Raw genomic sequence first — 21,611 nt, forward strand, 5'->3', positions numbered from 1 at the left:
TCTTGGTTCATCCTGACCTGTCTCGCCAGTTTGTGGTGGAGGCTGATGCTTTGGATGTCGGAGTGGGGGCTGTCCTGTCCCAGCGTTCTGCTCTGGACCACAAATTACATCCCTGCTCCTCCTTCTCCCATCGCATCAACGCCATGGAGAGGAACCGTGATGTGGTGAATCGTGAGCTTCTCGCGTTGAAGATGATGTTGGAGGAGTGGAGGCACTGGCTGGAGGGGTTGGAACATCCGTTCATTGTGTGGACCGACCACAAGAACCTGGAATATCTCTGCACCGCCAAGCGTCTCAATTCCAGGCAAGCTAGGTGGGCCTTGCTCTTCCCCCGGTTCAACTTCTCCAACTTCTCCCTCTCCTACCAACCAGGATCCAAGAACATCAAGCCGGATGCGCTGTCACGCTGCTATAGCCCCGTGGCTACACCTCCGAGTATCGTCTCGGACAGAATGTATGGCTGTCCACCCGGTATCTGCCCCTCCAGGTGGAGTCCCACAAACTTTCCCCCCGGTTTATAGGCCCTTTCCCCATCTCCAAGGTCATGATCCCCTTTGCATATATATATATATATATATATATATATATATATATATATATGTATGTATGTATGTATGTATGTATGTGTGTGTGTCTCGCAGCCCTTTGTCTCCTGTTTCCACCACACTGGATTACTGACCTCTGCCTGCCCTGACCCTGAGACTGCCTGCCGTTCCTTTTGGACTCTGATCTGGATTACTGACCTCTGCCTGCCCTGACCCTGAGACTGCCTGCCGTTCCTTTTGGACTCTGATCTGGATTACTGACCTCTGCCTGCCCTTGACCTCTCGTTTTGCCTGCCCCCTGTTCAAGTAATAAACTTGTGTTACTTCGACACTGTCTGCATCTGGGTCTTTCCAGAAACGTGATAACATGTGGTGTGTGCCTGCATGGGTCTTTGTGCGTGTACCTTTGAGGAAGTGAAACTTCTTAAGAAAGCCTGGTGTGACGAAGGAATCACAGAAGCAGAGCAACAGGCCGCTGAACAGCAGCTCTGCAGTACTGATGTTGATGGAGTGAGGTCTGGAACTCACAAAACACACCGTCACCTAGAAGGAGGGGGAAAAAGACGCACCGTTGAGTGATCTGACATCGAAACAATCACATATGTATTTGTGTGTGTGTGTGTGTGTACCTCAGGCCCCAGGTTGAGGTAGCAGTCTACAGACAGAATGGGGTGTGTGTAGTTGCGTGCGCTGAGGGGGAACAGCCGTTGGCTGGTGTGTTGCAGGTATTTCTCTAGCAGTAGTTGTGCAGGCGTGGCCAGGAATGGATGCTTGCTGTCCGGGGCACAGATATACTGTGACGGCTGGATGGAGGTGGGGACGTCGGTTATCTAAAACCACACATTACATCAACATTGCAACGGTCAACGCATGAACATTAGACAAAATTAGCGACTGGATTCAATACATGTTGCTGAAGATATACATTTCAAGGTAATGTTCCAGAATTGGCGGAGACTGGATTCACGGTACACACCACCGGCTCAATCAGAAATGACCTAAAAATGTCAATCCCGCTATAACGCGGAACTTCAGCAATACGGATTGAATCGAGCCCCAGAACTGAGATATTACATTAGAGAGGGATATGAATCGATCTCATCGGAACACTACATTTGATCTTAAGTCGAGTGACACGATGATGAAGGTGGTGATGCGGGTGTGTGTGTGTGTGTGGTTTTGTGCATGTCTGCCTATTTTATTGTATTTGTGCGTGTGGTTTTGTGTATGTGAGTGTGTGTGTGTAAGCCTGTACCTTGGTCTTGATGATGAAGGTACGGTATCCTCCGATAGCGATCTGTTTCTTCATCACACTGAAGTTGTTGAAACGACAGATGAGCAGACCAGCACTGTGGGCTCGCAGGGTGAAGTCCACATCATCACACATGAACCTGAGGTGGCGCAGAGGAAGAGGAAGAGAGTGGAGCGTGAGAGGAAGAAGGAAGATAAAAAGAAGAGTGAGAAAGAGGAAGAGTGATGTCTCAGTGAAGTTGTTTTTCACCAGAGATCTGATGTTTCACATAGAAACCACTTCAACCTAGCAGCCTCTTACCATAACAATTACTTATGTAAAGTAAAGTGGCTGTCCTCTCTCATCCATTCTGGTTGTATTCCATTCTTTCATATTCGGCAGCAGGTAGCCTAGCGTTTAAGAGTGTTGGGCCAGTAACTAAAAGGTTTCTGGTTCGAATCCCTGAGCTGACGAGGTGAAAAATCTGCCGTTGTACCCTTTAGCATGGCACTTAATCTGGAAAAGAGTGTCTACTAAAATGTGATAACATTTGACTCTATTCTACTGTCTCGCCTGTTTTCGTTGTATTGGACGTCCTGGGTCAGGTCTACATTGAGAAGCAGGAAGTCGTGGAGGTGTCCTCTGGAGAACGGTTCCTCGTGACGAGCTCCTCCCCCCTTCCCCTGACTCGGGGAGCGACTGCCCCACTTCCTGATCCCACAGAGGCCATACTGGGTGAGGTCGGGACACGCCTCCATGTGCTGCAGCACCTGCTTCAGAGACACGTTCCTCTCTACAGGCCCTGAGGCACTGGAGGGGAGAGAGATGATTACAGAGCTCCGTGAGGACAATACTTTCAAAAGATCAATATAAACAAAACAATGTGTTGATGTGTGTGTGTGTAGCTGAAACTTGTTCCTTGTATGTGTGAGTGTGTGTGTGTTTGGGTGAGTGTGTGTTTGTGTGTGTATGCCTGTGGGAGTCCAGGTCCACGGCGTTCCACATGACGCAGGAGTCATCAGAGACTATGATGAAGGGCCAGACGTCGGCCGGCGGCCCCCCTCCCTCCAGCCTGTGCCTGCGCTCCAGCCCCAGGTTGTGATAAGACAGCTCCTTGATCAGGAAGTGGGCAGCACCTTGGGGGAGGGGCCAGAGGTCAGAGAGTGAGACATCAGGAAACACTGCTGTTATTTTTCTGTGTTAGTGCGTCTCATGTTGTTAGATAGTCTTGTCTGTTGTGTGTAATCTCTCCTCCACTCACTCATTCACTCACTCACTCACTCACTCACTCACTCACTCACTCACTCACTCACTCACTCACTCACTCTCTCACTCCACAACGGGGGAGAGATAGACAAAGTGAGAGGGAGAGTGAGAGAGGTAGTGAGTGAATGGGAAAGAGATTGGCGGTAGTTAGCGTACCGATGCCGGCTCCATTGAAGACAGTGGGCAGCACCAGCATGATGTGGTTGGGCCAGTACTTCTTATAGACAGCCATCTCGTACTCCTTGACGACCAGGATGTGGAGGTGGGCCGCCCCGTCCATGGCGTGGTACAGGTTAAACAGGCCGTGCTCATGACGACCCGTTGTCGGGGTGAAGATGGGGCTCTTGATGCAGTCTGGGTTCTGATGGGGGGGAGAGAAACATGCAGCGGTATATTAATGTCTGAGTGGGTTCTGCAAAGATTGGATGATCTTAGGGCCTCTACACTTTGTAGGTCCGTATATAGAGGAGGTTTCAGATGGTGAAGGCATAGAGAAACAAAGAACGGTTGGCAGATGAGGCAAACAGGAACCTGGGTGGTGGAATTAGCCAGTGCATTCTGCAGGGGTTCATGTAAATGTTAGAGTATGGCTGTGGTCTGACTCTCTACTCTCCTCCTTGACTTGTGCACTTGCTCATCCCCCCCTAGCAGATTGAAAGGCACCGGATTGCTGTAAGGACGTTTGTACCACATTTCTTACACCCATAAATGGGAGTGAACAAGTGCGCCCTTGAGGAAGAAGGGTAGAGAATGGGTACTATGGTTAGTAGTAGGGGCAAAGGGCCTTAGTTAGGTTACCCAATCGGAGGTGAGGGGCAGTCTCATGCTCTCCAGCTGGCCTCCTGGTTGGCTGAAGCTGAAGTGGTGTTGCTTAGACTTGGGGATGATGAAGTAGAGCTGGATCTCCTCCCCCAGCAGCAGGTGGGAGAAGGTGAAGCCATGCAGCAGCGACTCATACATCTACCAGGTAAAGTATATGGTCGAACACATTATCTAGCTACAGGTCTAGAATACATTATTACACATCGAGTAGACCAACTGAGCAATGAGAATGAGACCAACGGAGCAGCTAAGAATAAACAGTGTGTGTGTGTGTGTTCTCAGCTCACCTGGTATCCGGGGTTGAAGCCCGTGTACTGGTGACACTGCTCACAGTGGTGGTAGGTGTTGTAGGCTGCGTATTTGGACAATTTGATCCTGGCCGTACGCCTCCGCAGATACACGTCCTCCTTACGTCTGGGGTTTCCTGGGGGACAGAGCAGGGGCTGGGGGTTAGTTAACCTGGCAAACGTCAGTCTATAACCATGGAACATCTCTGATAACCACAGTCACGTACATACAGCTACACTCTTAGAATAAAATGCACGTATCTAGAACCCAGAATGGTTCTAGAACATCTATCTAGAACATAAAAGGGTTCTCCTATGCGGACAGTAGAATAAGCCTTTTTTTTTGTACAGAGCTCAGCCAAGCTGGAAATAGTGGAGAAAGAGATCAGGAGGTCCAAGACAAAGACGTCATCTAGTAAACCTCACAATCATAATGGTAACCGAGAGAGATGCCCCACTCCCCTATCCTACCGTCAGTGTTGGGGTAGTAGTCAGGGCAATAGACAGTGCTGATGTCTTCATATTTGGGGTTGTGGACGGTGTAGTCGAAGGGCATGCTCCTCAGTGTTTCTATTATCGGCCAGGGAGCACAGGCTGGGTGGTACTGGACACCCTCCAGCTGGTCACCTATACCACACACACACACACACACACACACACGTGTTTATATTCATAATACAGTCACAACAGCTCATGGGTCCTTAATAAACATCCCTAAATGCACATTAATTCATAATGCATTACACATGTTGTGTATACAACACACAGACGTCTATACCAGCAAATATCTACCTAAAATAACCTCTTCGTGGAAGCTATGTACTGTCCTGTAATTCATTCAAAGTGTTCTACACACACGTGATGCATATTATTAAGACTGGTGCAGAGTGGAGGGCCGTGGTAGTTATGGAGCTGGGGCCAGGGAGTGTTGTCAAGGTAACTCACTGGTGTTGATCTCTTCCTCGTCATAGATGTCCACCTCCATCAGTCTGATCAGCATACGAGACAGGATGCCCAGAAACTGGAGGTACGCCCCTGTCTTCCCCACCTGAACAGGTTCCAGTAGTCAGAATAGTGTGTGTGTGTGTGTGTGTGTGTGTGTGTGTGTGAGTCTGTCACCAGTGTGTGTGTGTGTACCTGTGGGGGCCCGCTGAGCAGCAGTCTGCGGGGATGGAAGTTGTCCGTGCGTCCCTCTGCGGGGCGGTTGCTGCTGTCCATGTGGCAAGGCCTTGGGATGGTCCACTGGCGGTAATACAGAGACTGTTCTGTACACGTCATCATCTTACTCAGCAGAGGTCTGACACAGAGGAACGCAAAGGAAACATTCAAATACAGCATCATCTTACTCACCAGTGTGTGTGGAGCCGGCCCAGACTACGGACAGGTGAGATGTGTGTGTGTGTGTTTGTCCCTACCTGAAGGAGCTGGCCCAGTCTACAGACAGGTGAGATGTGTGTGTGTGTTTGTCCCTACCTGAAGAGGCTGGCCCGGTCTACAGACAGGTGAGATGTGTGTGTGTGTTTGTCCCTACCTGAAGAGGCTGGCCCGGTCTACAGACAGGTGAGATGTGTTTGTCCCTACCTGAAGAGGCTGGCCCGGTCTACAGACAGGTGAGATGTGTTTGTCCCTACCTGAAGGAGCTGGCCCGGTCTACAGACAGGTGAGATGTGTGTGTGTTTGTCCCTACCTGAAGGAGCTGGCCCAGTCTACAGACAGGTGAGATGTGTGTGTGTTTGTCCCTACCTGAAGGAGCTGGCCCAGTCTACAGACAGGTGAGATGTGTGTGTGTTTGTCCCTACCTGAAGGAGCTGGCCCAGTCTACAGACAGGTGAGATGTGTGTGTGTTTGTCCCTACCTGAAGGAGCTGGCCCAGTCTACAGACAGGTGCGGCAGGAAGGAGGTGCAGCGAGGCAGTCCACCCTCGTCGCACGCCGTGATGATGTCATAGAGTGCCCGGGGCAGCAGCACGGAGGGGGGGCGACTCACCCCCTGTGCCCAGGAGCAGCTCTGAAGGGGGGAGGGGGGAAGGGGGGAGGAGGAGTCAGAGGAGGTTGACTTGGAGGGCCAGCGCTGGGTGTCGGAGGGGTTAGGTGGGTTCGGGTTTGGACAGGTGGAGGAGTGATGGGGTCAGGGGGGTGGTGTGGAGATGGAGAGTGGCCGCAGCACTGCTGTCGGAGAAGGGTCGGAGGGGCTGGGGGGCTGAGTGAGGGTGGGGGGGAGGGAAATGACCCAAACCAGGGAGCTCCGACTTCAGAGCTAGAGGGAAGACAGGAGAGGAAAAAGTGAGTAAGGGATGTATGCAGAGATGAGTTTACTGTTATAAACCGTCAAATGTGTTGTTTAAGGTTATAAACACCCATTTTGAAAGTATAGTGTCTTATTGAATAGCTAGAATTGTGTTGTATTTCATTGAATTTGGCCAGTGGATGGCGCTCCATCGCTCACCGTTCTCTCTCTCCTCCTCCTCGTTGTCGGTACTGCGGAGTTTGTCCCGGTCGCTCTCTGATAGGTCGCTACCGGGGACGTGGCTGAGGGGTTGTGACCCCTGGGACTCCACCCTCATCAGGTAGGCAGCCAATCCCAGCTCTTCCTCCAATGACGTGCGCTGCAGGTAGGAGGAGCTTATCACACGCAGGTCACAGTACTTCAGTGATCTGGTTGGAGGAGAGAGAAAATACATCAATCAACCAATCAACCAACCAATCAGGATAAATATACAGGTACTATGTGTGTGTACCTAGGTAGTGATTCTCCCAGGGGGTCTGCCCCAGAGAGGATGAGGATGCAGGGGAGGGCCTCTAGCTCCAGGTAGGTACGGGGAACCCAGTCTGTCTCCTGGATCTTCAGCCATGCCTGGACACAACACACACACACACAATTTAACCAAGTGCTAGAACAATACAGATGTAATAATATAGGAAATTCTGCCCATTCACATTGACTGACATTCCCACCAACCAGTCCCATCCGCTTCCTGTTGCAGAGGCAGGACTTCTGTCACACCCACTCACTCTTTAAATGGACTCACCTGAAGGCAATCAGTGGCTACCTAATGGACTGGAAGCCTGACTAGGGAAATGTGTAGTGTTAGAATGTTTGATATGTAATGTATAGCTCTTCAACCTTGGTGTTACCATCCCACTTATATTATTCACGGTAGCCCATACCAACACCAGCAATCCACCCGAATATAGTCTTTTCAGCCTACCAGTTTTTACATGGTCCTTCAAGCCCGATCAGGCTATCGTGGTGGAAATGGAGAACAGATCACCAGCCGACTGAGTGTTCCCCTTCCGGGAGAAAATTAGGGTAATAAAGTGGAAAATCGAGTGTATGGACAACAAGAGATCTCTAGCCTACCAACAACCATATAACCTGCATCTACCCAGTAGATCTACCCACTTATGTCAGTCCCTCTCCAAGTCCCTTATCAAAAAGTTCCCCGTCCCAAATTCTACCTCACTTATTCGCAGGATCCGGCATTGTACCTTCTGCAATCCCAGATCCTAAGTCATTCCCATTTTGTCAGGTCTGCACCAGTCCGAGTCCAAGCGACTAGCCTGGCCCCCAAGAACACCCTGGCTTCCATTGTGCCCACGAGTCCATTCCAGTTTCCATTAAACCGCATCAGTGTTCTGCTCCGCCCCCCCCCCCCACCAGAGCAACTTCCTGTGGTATTCCATGGGCGACCAGTTACCCAAGCTATTCCACCACCTGCTGATGGGTGGCTCCGGGAGCATCTTCCTTCCCCTACAGCCCAGCCCCCCCAACCACCTACAGTAGCACACTTAATGGACATGAGTTCCTGTAATTAAAATATGCAGCATATTTAAGGTGGCAGTAGAAAATTCTGCCACTCATATTGACTTACTTTCCCACCAACCAATCCCATCCACTTCCTGTTCCAGAGGCAGATCTTCTGCCACACCCACTCAACCTTTAAATGGTTGTCACTAGTTATCACAGCCACAAAGTTCGATTTGGCTATATACTGTAAAGATCCATGAAAACAAATGTTTGATTTTTGGTTTTAATTTCAGGTTATGGTTAGGCATATGGTTAGCAGTGTGGTCAGATGGAAATTTTAAAAAAAATTCAACTTCATATTCATCATCTCAAGCACCAACCCAACATCATAGCCATGCAGCATTGCTCCCTATTCAACCTGACAGAGCTTGAGAGGTTCTGCAGAGAAGAATGGGAGAAACTCCTCAAATACAGGTGTGCCAAACTTGTAGTGTCATACACAAGAAGACTCAATACTGTAATCGCTGCCAAAGGTGCTTCAACAAAGTCCTTAGTAAAGGGTCTTAATATTTATGTAAATGTGATGTTAAATGTATTTATTTTGTATACGTTTGAAAATTATATATTTTTTAAACTGTTTTTGCTTTGGCATTTTGGGGTATTTTGTGTAGATTGATGAGGGGAAAAAAACAACTATTTAATCCAATTTAGAATAAGGCTGTAACGTAACAAAATGTGGAAAAAGTAATGTGGTCTGAATACTTCCTGGAAGGCACTGTATGCGAAAATGGCACATTTCTGTTATGTAGAAAAAAAGACAGTGTAGTGTTTCCAACGACATCATCAACCAATTAGTAGGCAATGCCAACTCACAATTGGTCGAAATCACACGACGCACACCAATGATGTCATTGGAAACACTTATTTTCCATTTATTTTCCTATATTTTTTACCACAAAACATAGAAACATGCCATTATCACATCTGTTGATGTTGGGGTGGTGCTGGAGATGATGAATATGAAGTTGAACAATTGTGAAGTTTCCCTTTAAGATTAGGGTTCAAATCAGATTTCAAGAAGATCAAATATTAGAAATAGGTGGGGTTTAGACATAATTATGACTTTGTGGCTGTGGTACCTAGTGACGATCCCTTTAAAATGGACTCACCTGAAGGCAATCAGTGGCTACCTAATGGACCGGAAAAATGACTAGGGAAATGTGTATTCAAATGTTTTATATGTAATGTATAGCTCTTCTACCTTGGTGTTTACCTAGATGTTTTATTGAACAGAAAAAACATCTTACCATCCCACCTACAGTACCAGTCAAACGTTCATTCAAGGGTTTTTCTTTATTTTTACATTTTTCGACTTTGTAGAATAATAGTGAAGATATCAAAACTATGAAATAACACATATGGAATCATGTAGTAACCAAAATAAAGTGTTAAACAAATCAAAATATATGTTATATTTGAGATTCTTCAAAGTAGCCACCCTTTGCCTTGATGACAGCTTTGCACACTCTTGGCATTCTCTCAAGCAGAAATAAAGAAAAACCCTGGAATGAGTAGGTGTGTCCAAACTTTGGACTGGTACTGTATATTCCCTTGACCATTTGACCGGGTTAGCCCTTTTAATCTGTACTCCTCCCCCTGTGTTCTTAACAGCACACCATCATGGTAGCCCAACACCAGCAATCCAAAATCATTTTCATCCTAACAGTTTTTACAAATAATGTCATAATATTTGTAACCTTCCCCATATTGAGATTGTTTTACAATCCTGTCAAGTAACTGTCATCTTGCTAACCAGGATCTGTATGCATCAAGTGTTTCAGATTAGAGACCTGATCCGGGATCAGGTCCCTGTCCATGTAATCTTATTCATTGTGATCTAAAAGCCAACGGCAAAACTGATCTTAAATCAGAACTCTTCATCCAGTTGTCCAGTGGTTTATCCCCTACCTTGATGCGCTCAGTGAAGCTCTGTCCTACGCTGAGGGCTTGGCTGGGGTTTCCCAGGATGATCTCAAAGCGCTCCCCCAGCCCCAGTCTCTGTCTGACCCACGCCAGCCGCTGGTGAGCCCACCCTGCCAGAGCCAATGAGGGGATCCGTAGCAGCACCATGTGACCGTGGTGGGTGGGGCATCGCTGGGCGGAGCTGAGCAGACTCTGGACTATCTCCAGCGTCTCGACGGAGGTGTGTTTATGTATGCTCCGCCCCCCTGAGCCAGGCCGACCTGACACGGCCATCAGAGCCACACAGTAGTGCTGGACCAGAACCTGGGTCCGGATCACTGCACTGTGTAGCTTGGGGAACCTGGGACAGGGGATTGATACATTTTGTTATTTGCTACATTCTTGTGTCATTTCGATAAATCAATTGTGATTCTCTCAGTGATGTAGTCGAGTCACTAAACCTTGAGTCCGAGTTGAGTCCCAAGTACCCTGAGTCACCAATGGGGCGGCAAGTGGTTAGCGCATTGGGCCAGTAACCAAAAGGTTGCTGGATCGAATCCCGAGCTGACAAGGTAAAAATCTGTTGTTCTGCTCCTGAAAAAGGCAGTTAACCCACTGTTCCCCAGTAGGCTGTCATTGTAAATACAAATTTGTTCTTAACTGACTTGCCTAGTTAAATAAATGGTCGAGTCCCTAGGACTGAAGTCTGAGTCCCAGTGCTTGATTCCTGGTCCTGTTGAAGTTGGATCCACATGAACTCAAAATAATGTAATTTACCCAGTTAGATATAGTGTAGTAAGTGGCAAGAGGATTTATTTAGTCAATAAATTGTTTGCTATCCCCTTTCCTTTTTTTCTGTGCCACCAAATGTTTGCATTCGGGTATAGGCCACTGGTAAAGTTACCAGGGTGTTAGCTAGCTAGGTAAAATGGCTGAACAAATGTTTGCATTCGGGTATAGGCCACTGGTAAAGTTACCAGGGTGTTAGCTAGCTAGGTAAAATGGCTGAACAAATGTTTGCATTCGGGTATAGGCCACTGGTAAAGTTACCAGGGTGTTAGCTAGCTAGGTAAAATGGCTGAACAAATGTTTGCATTCGGGTATAGGCCACTGGTAAAGTTACCACTGGCTGAACAAATGTTTGCATTCCCACTGGTAAAGTTACCAGGGTGTTAGCTAGCTAGGTAAAATGGCTGAACAAATGTTTGCATTCGGGTATAGGCCACTGGTAAAGTTACCAGGGTGTTAGCTAGCTAGGTAAAATGGCTGAACAAATGTTTGCATTCGGGTATAGGCCACTGGTAAAGTTACCAGGGTGTTAGCTAGCTAGGTAAAATGGCTGAACAAATGTTTGCCTAAACAAATGGTTAGTCCGCAAGTGGCCTACTTTTAGAACGGCCTGCGATATCGTTTATGCATGTAAAATGTGGCCCGCCAATGTACGCTAGAAAGGCTAATAATGTAGCATCGGTCATATGGGTCCTAACTTTTTGAATGGTGAGAAACAAGCCGTACGGTGTGTAGAATAGAGGGAGACTTGTCAGAACCTGGCTATGGGACGCAGTGGGGAAAGTGGAAGGGAGCGAGAAGACACATTCAAATACAGCCTACTGTCTATACTCAAGGGGGAGACGGACCAAAAAAAAAGCGAGACCGTTGTTTTACTATTCAACTCAATGCTATCGTTTCTTGTGCTTCTTAACCTTTTACCGCAGTGGGCTACATCAGGGTCACATAGTGTTTCTAGGTAGTCTTACACAAATCTACGTTGAAACAAAAGTATAGACCTCACACACACGGTTATGGGCTTAGAAAAAGAAGACAGCATGTCAGATATAGACTTAATGTATACAATTTTGAGTTTGCATCCCGATACTACACTTTATATACATCACAAAAGACTGAAATATAACACAACTGTTTGACATAGAAACACAACATTTTCATCCCAAAAAATTTAATATGAATAACATTCCACCCATGAGGCCAAAGAGGACGTTTTGGTCATTGGCTGCAGGGTAGCTAACTAGAAGGCTGGTGACTGGTTAGCTACAGGGAAGCAAGAGAGTCGCGTGATGGTCGGAGGCGGTGTTGGAGCGGAGCCTGCCTGTCTGCCCTCACTCATCGCTTGCTCCCCCTCAGCTCACCAGCTGATCTAGGCTGTGTGCCGGCCGGATGTGGCTTGTCCCTCCCACTGCGGAACAAAACAAGACCTTCGCTGCGCATCTAGTGCTGCTAATATTCTGCTTATCATAGCCTATCCAGTCCAAGTGCAAATACAAGTCACGAGAAGGCGAGGCCAAGTCTGAGTCACAAATCAGGAAAATCGAGACTCGAGTACTACAACACTGGCGTCTCCATTTACTGTATATTTGCATATACAGTTAATTGTGTTAATTTTCTGTACCTGTGTGATTGTGTATGTATGATGAGTGTGTGTATGTACAGCATGTATGATGTGTGTGTGTGTGTGTGTACAGTATGTATGATGAGTGTGTGTGTGTGTGTACAGTATGTATGATGAGTGTGTGTGTGTGTACAGTATGCATGATGAGTGTGTGTGTACAGTATGCATGATGAGTGTGTGTGTTACCTCTCCTCCAGGACAGAGGCCATGCTTTCGAAGGAGCTGTCGTAGCGGAGGAGAGGCAGACCGCTGCCTGAACGAGTCGAGTCCAGCAGCTCCGACACACCAAAGTACCGCGTCTTCTCATGGTACAGATCCATGTCCTGACACATACACACACACACACACACACAGCTTGAGACAACAGTGTGTGTCTGTTTGTGACTCTGTGTGGGTTTGTGTCAGTGTGGGTCTGTGTGTGTGTGTGTGTGTGTGTGAATATCTTACGTTATTGAAAGCAGAGGGCCAGTGTATCTCGTTGTAAGGGCTGATACGTGTGTGTTGTGTCTGCAGGGCAAAGGGGAACGAGGTGACGTGGAGAGTCAGGATGTTGGTGGCATCTCTGATCTGAAGGGAGTTGAGCAGGCTGTCCACCAACCCACCGCAGGAGTCACCAACGCTGGCACCATACGGCCCACTGGGAGACAGGGAGTATTTATACTGTACGTTATGGTCACGTTACAAACACGCAGACACACTCACGCAGACACACTCACGCAGACACACGTGAGCAAAAAAAAAGCACACAAAGCGCACACACACCTGCTGATGTCCCAGTGTGCGTGGTCGTGGACCACGATGTAGAGTGTGTTAGAGTTCCTGTGTGCTTCCTGTATGAGGTCATCAATGCGCGCTCTCGCCTCCTGGTCCATCTTGACCACGTAGTGCTCAGCTTCTCTCTGAGACAGACACTCCTGCTCCAACCCCAGCTGCTGGAGGACACCTACACGCACAGACAGGGATTAAGCACACACAAAAGCTCGGACACACACGTGCACATACTCACGTGCACATACACACACATGACACCAGTTTGTTCCAGTTGAAGGTTTGAGTAACGCGAGTGAACACATTTCTCAAAGATTCTACGATACACCAGAAAGGGGCTCTATACAACACCGACATCGGCTAGGAGGAGGACGAGACCTGAAGACAACTTCCTGGAAGACACCTCAGAGGGATTGAGGCGAAGGAGGGAAGGAGGAGAAAGGGGAGGGGCAGAGGAGGAAGAGGAGAGTCTGTTGAACTGTGAGATGAAAGTGGAGGAGAAAGAGGAAGAGAGGGAGAAGAGGAATGTGTTGATATCTGGAACAGAAGTGAAAGAAAAGAGAAGGAAGAATAGGAGGAAGAGAGGAGGGATCTTACCCGAGTTCCAGAGATGCAGTACGGTCTGTTGGAAGGTGACCTCAGATGGAGGGACACAGATGAGGAAGTGGACCCTGTCGAAGGAGCCCAGGTCCAGGTTCTGAGTGCTGGAGTCGGCGATGGCACACACATGGGACAGCAGCTTCCTGGCTACCGCCAACTGGATGGGCCGCACCTCCCGCCACTCCACACGGTACTCTACACACACACACGGAAACACATACACGTGAGACGATTTCATTTTTTATTTATTTCACCTTTATTTAACCAGGTAGGCTAGTTGAGAACAAGTTCTCATTTACAACCTGGCCAAGATAAAGCAGGTGTGTGTGCTGTACATACACACACATGGAAACACACATTTTAGACACCACACAAATGTATAAACACAATGCACACACACACACACACACACACACACAGATTTTGGACAGACTACACATATGTACAAAGTCATAAACTCAACACACGTACGCACAAAACGTATTACAAACACATCTTGCCACTTCACATGAAATTCTACAGCATGTAGCTTGTCAAACTACACACATTTCATGATGTTCTCTCCACACAGATTGCATATCTCACCTGAGCAGGAGTCCTTGTGGCTCTCAGCTCTGTCTTTGGGGCTGTCTGTGTGTCTGTCTGTGGCTGGCTCTTTGGGGCTGCATGTAGCTCTGTCCGTCTGTCTGTCTCTAGGGCTGCTGTCTCCTGTGGACTCCTGACTGCTGGACAGGGGGGGCGGATGGCTCCTGCTCTCCCTAGCAGCACCTCCCAGCAACACATCTACATCACCATCTGACACACACATACAATATGGTGAGATAAATACAGTTGAAGTGGGAAGTTTACATACACCTTAGCAAAATACATTTAAACTCAGTTTCACAATTCCTGACATTTAACCCTAGTAAAAATGTCCTGTCTTAGGTCAGTTAGGATCACCACTTTATTTTAAGAATAATGATTTATTTCAGTTTTTATTTCATTCCAGTGGGTCAGAGGGTTTATCACATTCCCAGTGGGTCAGAAGTTCACATACACTCAATTAGTATTTGGTAGCATTGCCTTTAAATTGTTTAACTTGGGTCAAACATTTTGGGTAGCCTTCCACAAGCTTCCCACAATAAGTTCAGTGAATTTTGGCCCATTCCTCCTGACAGAGCTGGTGTAACTGAGTCAGGTTTGTAGGCCTCCTTGCTCGCACACACTTTTTCAGTTCTAACCACATATTTTGATAGGATTGAGGTGAGGGCTTTGTGATGGCCACTCCAATACCTCGACTTTGTTGTCCTTAAGCCATTTTGCCACAACTTTGGAAGTATGCTTGGGGTCATTGTCCATTTGGAAGACCCATTTGGGACCAAGCTTTAGCTTCCTGACTGACGTCTTGAGATGTTGCTTCAATATATCCACAATTTTCCTCCTCATGATGCCATCTATCTATGAAGTGCACCATCCCTCCTGCAGCAAAGCACCCTCACAACATGATGCTGCCACCCCCGTGCTTCACAGTTCGGATGGTGTTCTTCGGCTTGCAAGCCTCCCCCTTTTCCCTCCAAACATAACGATGGTCATTATGGCCAAACAGTTCTATTTTTGTTTCATCAGACCAGAGGACATTTCTCCAAAAAGTATCATCTTTGACCCCATGTGCAGTTGCAAACCGTAGTCTGGCTTTTTTATGGTGGTTTTGGAGCAGTGGTTTCTTCCTTGCTGAGCAGCCTTTCAGGTTATGTCGATATAGGACTCATTTTACTGTGGATATAGATACTTTTGTACCTGTTTCCTCCAGCATCTTCACAAGGTCCTTTGCTATAGTTCTGGGATTGATTTGCACTTTTCGCAACAAAGTACGTTCATCTCCAGGAGACAGAATGCGTCTCCTTCCTGAGCAGTATGACAGCTGCGTGGTCCCATGGTGTTTATACTTGCATACTATTGTTTGTACAGATTAACTTTCAGGCGTTTGGAAATTGCTCACAAGGATGAACCAGACTTGTGGAGGTCTACAATTAATTGGCTGATTTCTTTTGATTTTCCAATGGTGTTAAGCAAAGAGGCACTGAGTTTGAAGGTACACCTCCAATTGAGTCAAATGATGTCAATTAGCCTTTAAGAAGCTTCTAAAGCCATGACATCATTGTATGGAATTTTCCAAGCTGTTTAAAGGCACAGTCGACTTAGTGTATGTAAACATCTGACCCACTGGAATTGGAATAATTTGTCTGTAAACAATTGTTGGAAAAATGACTTGTGTCATGCACAAAGTAGATGTCCTCACCAACTTGCCAACTCTATAGTTTGTTAACATGACATTTGTGGAGTGGTTGAAAAACGAGTTTTAATGACTCCAACCTAAGTGTATGTAAACTTCCGACTTCAACTGTACATACAGTAAACAGTGTACAGTGTAAATCCCTCAGAGCACTTAGAAAATATGTATATGAAACCAATCCATTACATTTAAGATGTGTAAACACACACACACACACACACACACACACACACACACACACACACACACACTTTCTCAGCATCCAGGTGGGTTGTGCACAGATGTCATTTGATCACAGTTTTGTTGATGAGAAGCAGGAAATGCACATTTCAGACTTGATCTTCCCTTATGGACAATGTATCAACCCCTACAAAAAATATCCATTCATTCTAATCCACATAATAATTCAAATGTCCTGTTGCTGCAGGGCTCTTTCCCTGCTGTAGTAAACTGTCTCAAATGAAGATCTGTAGTCGTCTTACCAGGTCCCAGAGAGTTGCAGAAGGCAGTGAGTTCCTGGGTCATGCCAGAGGACAGCTGTTGACTGATCTCTCTCAGACTATCACTGGGACTGAACATCCCCTCAACCAGGATACGACACTGGTGTTTACCTACAACACACACACATAGTATACACCAGTTATTACATACACACATGCATGCACCAAAAACTCTGCAACCCCACTTGAGTCGATGTGTAAACACACACACAGCAAATTTAAGAGACAGGTAGGCACCCACACACAATAAGATTACACCCCCCCCCCCACACACACACACAATAAGATTCCCCCCTCTCCCCACCCCTCTACACACACACACACACACACAATAAGATTACACCCCCTCCCCACCCCTCTACACACGCACACACACACAAAATAAGATTACACCCCCCTCCCCACCCCTCTACACACACACACACACGCACCTGTCACCACCACACAGGACTCAGTCTCCTGTCCCTTGGCTGTACAGATGATGACCACATAGTTGGTATGAGCCAGCCGTCCCTCCATCAGCCTAGTGAAGGTGCCAGCCAGCCCCAGAGCCATCGAGACCTTCTCCTCCTGCACCACCACACCCTCCCCACATGACGAGGCTGCCAGCTGGGCCAGCCAGGGCAGCTGGGAGGGGGTGAGGATCTGGGCCTGTGGCAGCCCAGGCAGAGTAGAGGGCGCCTGGGGGAGGGAGAGGCCAGGCTGGGGCTGCTGGTGCTGGCGAATCTCACGGAGGTGGGACTCTCTCCAGGAGCGCATGAAGATCTGCTCCAGGTCCTGGATCAGTGGGACCTGGTCTGGGCCTGGAGGGAAACGTCAATAACCAGTTATTACCAACTAGGTTTTTAACGATTGCCTCAATGTGTACATTCTGCACAATTCATAATTTTTAACTGAGGCAGCAGGTAATGTAGTGGTTGAGGGGTTTGGGCCAGTAACCGAAAGGTCGCTGGTTCGAATCCCAGAGCAAGGGAAATATCTGCCGATGTGCCCTCGAGCAAGGCACTCAATGCGTATTGCTCCTGTAAATCACTCTCGATAAGAGCGTCTGCTAAACGACTACAATGTCAAATGTAACTGTGAGCATGACTGAAATGTAAAAAATGAAATCAACCATCTCGCTCTCACCTAGTTGCACCAGGTAGTACACAGTGAGTAGTATCTGCATCTCTACAGACAGGGGCTGTATGGGAGAGGGTCCGTAGTGTTGGTAGACCCTGGGCAGGGCCTGGCTGTTCTGATAGCAGCTCTGGAGCAGGGAGCTGACCTGCACATCACACACCTTACCACTCAACTGGGGTAGGCTGCCGTGACCTGGGGACCAGAGACATATACACACACACCAGATGCTACTGCACAGGATCAGGTTGTGGGAAAATGGACAGTGAGCTAATGGATACTCCCAGGGGATGGAGGGACGAGGGGGAGGGGTGGCATGTTGAGAGGTGGAGAAGTGAGAGAGAGCAGAGGACATTATGACCTTTCCATTGCTTAGCTAAGAAGTGCAGCTAAGCAATGGACACTGGGCTCAGACTCCAGGCCTCAGTGTCTGCTGAGGTTTGTGGCACTCTTGCGTTTAATGCCACTGAGGAATAGGATCACCGCACTCACACACAGAAGCACACACAAATACACACACGCGTGCACACACACACACACACACACACTTCTGACCTCTGAAGATGACGGGCTGGAGTCTGCAGGTGTGCAGCAGTTGATCAGGCACTGTGACAGACGGCCCGGGGGGAGAGTGGGGGTTGGAGGACCCTTGGGACATACTCTCTGGGGGGGCATGGTCTGTGGGTAAAGAGAAAAAACACACACACACAGCAGGTAGCAGACATAAAACAGTAGTGACTAACCTAACTATACCCACAAAGAAAATAGCAGCCTTGTATGCTATTTCGCTTCTGAAATGCATTCTCTCTCTCTCTCTCTCTCTCTCTCTTTCCCTCTCCCTCTCTTTCTCTCTCTCTCCCTCTCTCTCTTTCCCTCTCCCTTTCCCTCTCTCTCTCTTTCCCTCTCCCTCTTTCCATCTCCCTCTCTCTCTCTCTCTCTCTCTGAGCTCCTACCTGGTTTGGTACCATTGGTGAGCGATGAGGAAGAGGAAGAGGAAGCTGGGGGGGTCTTCACAGCGGAAGACTCTGGAGACCAGCCTTTGTGTCTCTTTTTAGGTGGTCCCGCATTGAGTGTTCCTGACAGGACAAGCAACACACTGTTATGTATTGTATGTCTCAGGGGGGACGCTTCTGGATGTGCAGGCAACTTAAAAATACAGAATATACAGAATCATTTCTTCTTGAGGGACAACATTCATTCATAAGGCACCCTAAATACAGTGCATTCTAGTTAATTTGCTTGCTTGTTCATTAATTCATTGATTCATGCCAGCCAGCAAGTCAGCCAGTCAACCAGCTAACTAACCAGCCAGCCAGTTACCCAACCAGCCTGCCAGCCAGCCAGCTAACCAACCAGCCATTCAGCCAGTCAACCAGCTAACTAACCAGCCAGCCAGTTAACCAACCAGCCAGCCAGTTAACCAACCAGCCAGCCAGTTAACCAACCAGCCAGCTAACTAACCAGCCAGCCAGCTAACTAACCAGCCAGCCAGTTAACCAACCAGCCAGCAGTATAACCGTAGCTCACTATTGATGATAAAGATAGCACAGTCTTTGTCACATTAATCAGCTCCTTCCTCTTTCCCCTCTACACATGCTGTCCTCCCTCTCCTCTCTGCCTGCTCTCTTCTTATGTAGCAACAGAGACAAAGACCAAAGGCCCCACGTGTTGAAACGCCCCTATCAAAACCCAGACTGGCAGGAAGGAGGCCTTCCACTTTACAACTAAACCCACTGGGAATGAGACTGACAGAAAGAGAAAGGGAGAGACTTTTTACTGTGCTACTTTTATTGAGGTAACAGTCTGAGGGAGATAGAAGGAAAGAAAGGAGAGAGGGAGAGTGTTACTGAATGAAAGGGGGTCGTAAAAACCGGGACCCACACACACAATACAGCCGGCTCCTACTGGGCATTTAGAGTGTTAAAACACAGGAGCTCTCTCTTTCAGGGGGAGGTGTGAAGATGTGGGGGGGGGGGGGTGTCTACAATGACATCACACATTTAAAGCCATGCCTCCTACCCCATAGAGATGCTATAATGCATGTCATTCTATATCATACCCCTTTATAATAAACAAACAAACACACACAAACACGTGCACACACACAAATAGAAATACATGCAAGCACACACACACACACACACACACACACACACACACAAGTTACCTATAACTGTGGGTCTCCCTGGTCCATTGGACAGTACGGCCGTATGGGGCAAAGGATTCTGGGATAGGGGTGTGTGGCTCCCATTGGTCAGGGGAGGGCGAAGGTCGGCCAGGTGAGGCTGACCGATGGGACCTACAGGGGAGCCAGCTGGAGAGATGGAAAACAACAACGGCAACCAAGGTCATCTAGTGTGGGGTCATGTCTGTGAGTATACTGTCTGTGAGTGTATTGTCTGTGAGTGTACTGTGTGTGAGTGTACTGTGTGTGAGTGTACTGTCTGTGAGTGTACTGTCTGTGAGTGTACTGTCTGTGAGTGTACTGTCTGAGTGTACTGTGTGTGAGTGTACTGTGTGTGAGTGTACTGTCTGTGAGTGTACTGTCTGTGAGTGTACTGTGTGAGTGTACTGTCTGTGTGTACTGTCTATACTGTCTGTATACTGTCTGTGAGTGTACTGTCTGTGAGTGTACTGTGTGTGAGTGTACTGTGTGTGAGTGTACTGTGTGTGAGTGTACTGTCTGTGAGTGTACTGTCTGAGAGTGTACTGTCTGTGAGTATACTGTCTGTGAGTGTACTGTCTGTGAGTGTACTGTGTGTGAGTGTACTGTGTGTGAGTGTACTGTCTGTGTGTACTGTCTGAGTGTACTGTCTGTGAGTGTACTGTCTGAGTGTACTGTCTGTGAGTGTACTGTGTGTGAGTGTACTGTGTGTGAGTGTACTGTCTGTGAGTGTACTGTCTGTGAGTGTACTGTCTGTGAGTGTACTGTGTGAGTGTACTGTCTGTGTGTACTGTCTGTGAGTATACTGTCTGTGAGTGTACTGTCTGTGAGTGTACTGTGTGTGAGTGTACTGTGTGTGAGTGTACTGTGTGTGAGTGTACTGTCTGTGAGTGTACTGTCTGAGAGTGTACTGTCTGTGAGTATACTGTCTGTGAGTGTACTGTCTGTGAGTGTACTGTGTGTGAGTGTACTGTGTGTGAGTGTACTGTCTGTGTGTACTGTCTGAGTGTACTGTCTGTGAGTGTACTGTGTGTGAGTGTACTGTGTGTGAGTGTACTGTCTGAGTGTACTGTCTGTGAGTGTACTGTCTGAGTGTACTGTCTGTGAGTGTATTGTCTGAGTGTACTGTCTGTGAGTGTACTGTCTGAGTGTACTGTCTGTGAGTGTACTGTCTGAGTGTACTGTCTGTGAGTGTACTGTGTGTGAGTGTACTGTGTGTGAGTGTACTGTCTGTGAGTGTACTGTCTGAGAGTGTACTGTCTGAGAGTGTACTGTCTGTGAGTATACTGTACTGTCTGTGAGTGTACTGTGTGTGAGTGTACTGTGTGTGAGTGTACTGTCTGTGTGTACTGTCTGAGTGTACTGTCTGTGAGTGTACTGTGTGTGAGTGTACTGTGTGTGAGTGTACTGTCTGAGTGTACTGTCTGTGAGTGTACTGTCTGAGTGTACTGTCTGTGAGTGTACTGTCTGAGTGTACTGTCTGTGAGTGTACTGTCTGTGAGTGTACTGTCTGAGTGTACTGTGTGTGAGTGTACTGTGTGTGAGTGTACTGTCTGTGAGTGTACTGTCTGTGAGTGTACTGTCTGAGTGTACTGTCTGTGAGTGTACTGTCTGTGTGTACTGTCTGTGTGTACTGTCTGTGAGTGTACTGTCTGTGAGTGTACTGTCTGTGAGTGTACTGTCTGAGAGTGTGTGTCTGTGAGTGTACTGTGTACTGTCTGTGAGTGTACTGTCTGTGAGTGTACTGTGTGTGAGTCTGTCTGAGTGTACTGTCTGTGTGTACTGTCTGAGTGTACTGTCTGTGAGTGTACTGTCTGTGAGTGTACTGTCTGTGAGTGTACTGTCTGTGTACTGTCTGTGAGTGTACTGTCTGTGAGTGTAGTGTAGTGTACTGTCTGAGTGTACTGTCTGAGTGTAC

The 21,611-nt window shown here is 47.7% G+C and overlaps 1 protein-coding gene across 1 annotated transcript in view; it reads right to left on the reverse strand.

The window, feature by feature from the left end:
- The window catches only part of LOC115138348 (protein GREB1-like), a 52,270-nt gene that overhangs the window by 3,104 nt on the left and 27,555 nt on the right, over positions 1-21,611 (reverse strand). Inside the window, 27 exon segments of the mRNA XM_029675120.2 lie at positions 950-1,088; positions 1,175-1,375; positions 1,801-1,936; positions 2,350-2,586; positions 2,750-2,912; positions 3,199-3,403; positions 3,841-4,002; positions 4,152-4,288; positions 4,623-4,778; positions 5,097-5,199; positions 5,289-5,448; positions 6,007-6,273; positions 6,275-6,407; positions 6,597-6,805; positions 6,889-7,004; positions 9,867-10,221; positions 12,454-12,590; positions 12,715-12,904; positions 13,030-13,210; positions 13,633-13,830; positions 14,221-14,430; positions 16,393-16,521; positions 16,842-17,213; positions 17,539-17,724; positions 18,085-18,207; positions 18,483-18,605; positions 19,697-19,843. Of these exon segments, the coding sequence (XP_029530980.2) occupies positions 950-1,088; positions 1,175-1,375; positions 1,801-1,936; positions 2,350-2,586; positions 2,750-2,912; positions 3,199-3,403; positions 3,841-4,002; positions 4,152-4,288; positions 4,623-4,778; positions 5,097-5,199; positions 5,289-5,448; positions 6,007-6,273; positions 6,275-6,407; positions 6,597-6,805; positions 6,889-7,004; positions 9,867-10,221; positions 12,454-12,590; positions 12,715-12,904; positions 13,030-13,210; positions 13,633-13,830; positions 14,221-14,430; positions 16,393-16,521; positions 16,842-17,213; positions 17,539-17,724; positions 18,085-18,207; positions 18,483-18,605; positions 19,697-19,843 (4,875 nt within the window).

Source organism: Oncorhynchus nerka, linkage group LG12, assembly GCF_034236695.1.
Source record: "Oncorhynchus nerka isolate Pitt River linkage group LG12, Oner_Uvic_2.0, whole genome shotgun sequence".
NCBI classification, from domain to species: Eukaryota; Metazoa; Chordata; class Actinopteri; order Salmoniformes; family Salmonidae; genus Oncorhynchus; species Oncorhynchus nerka.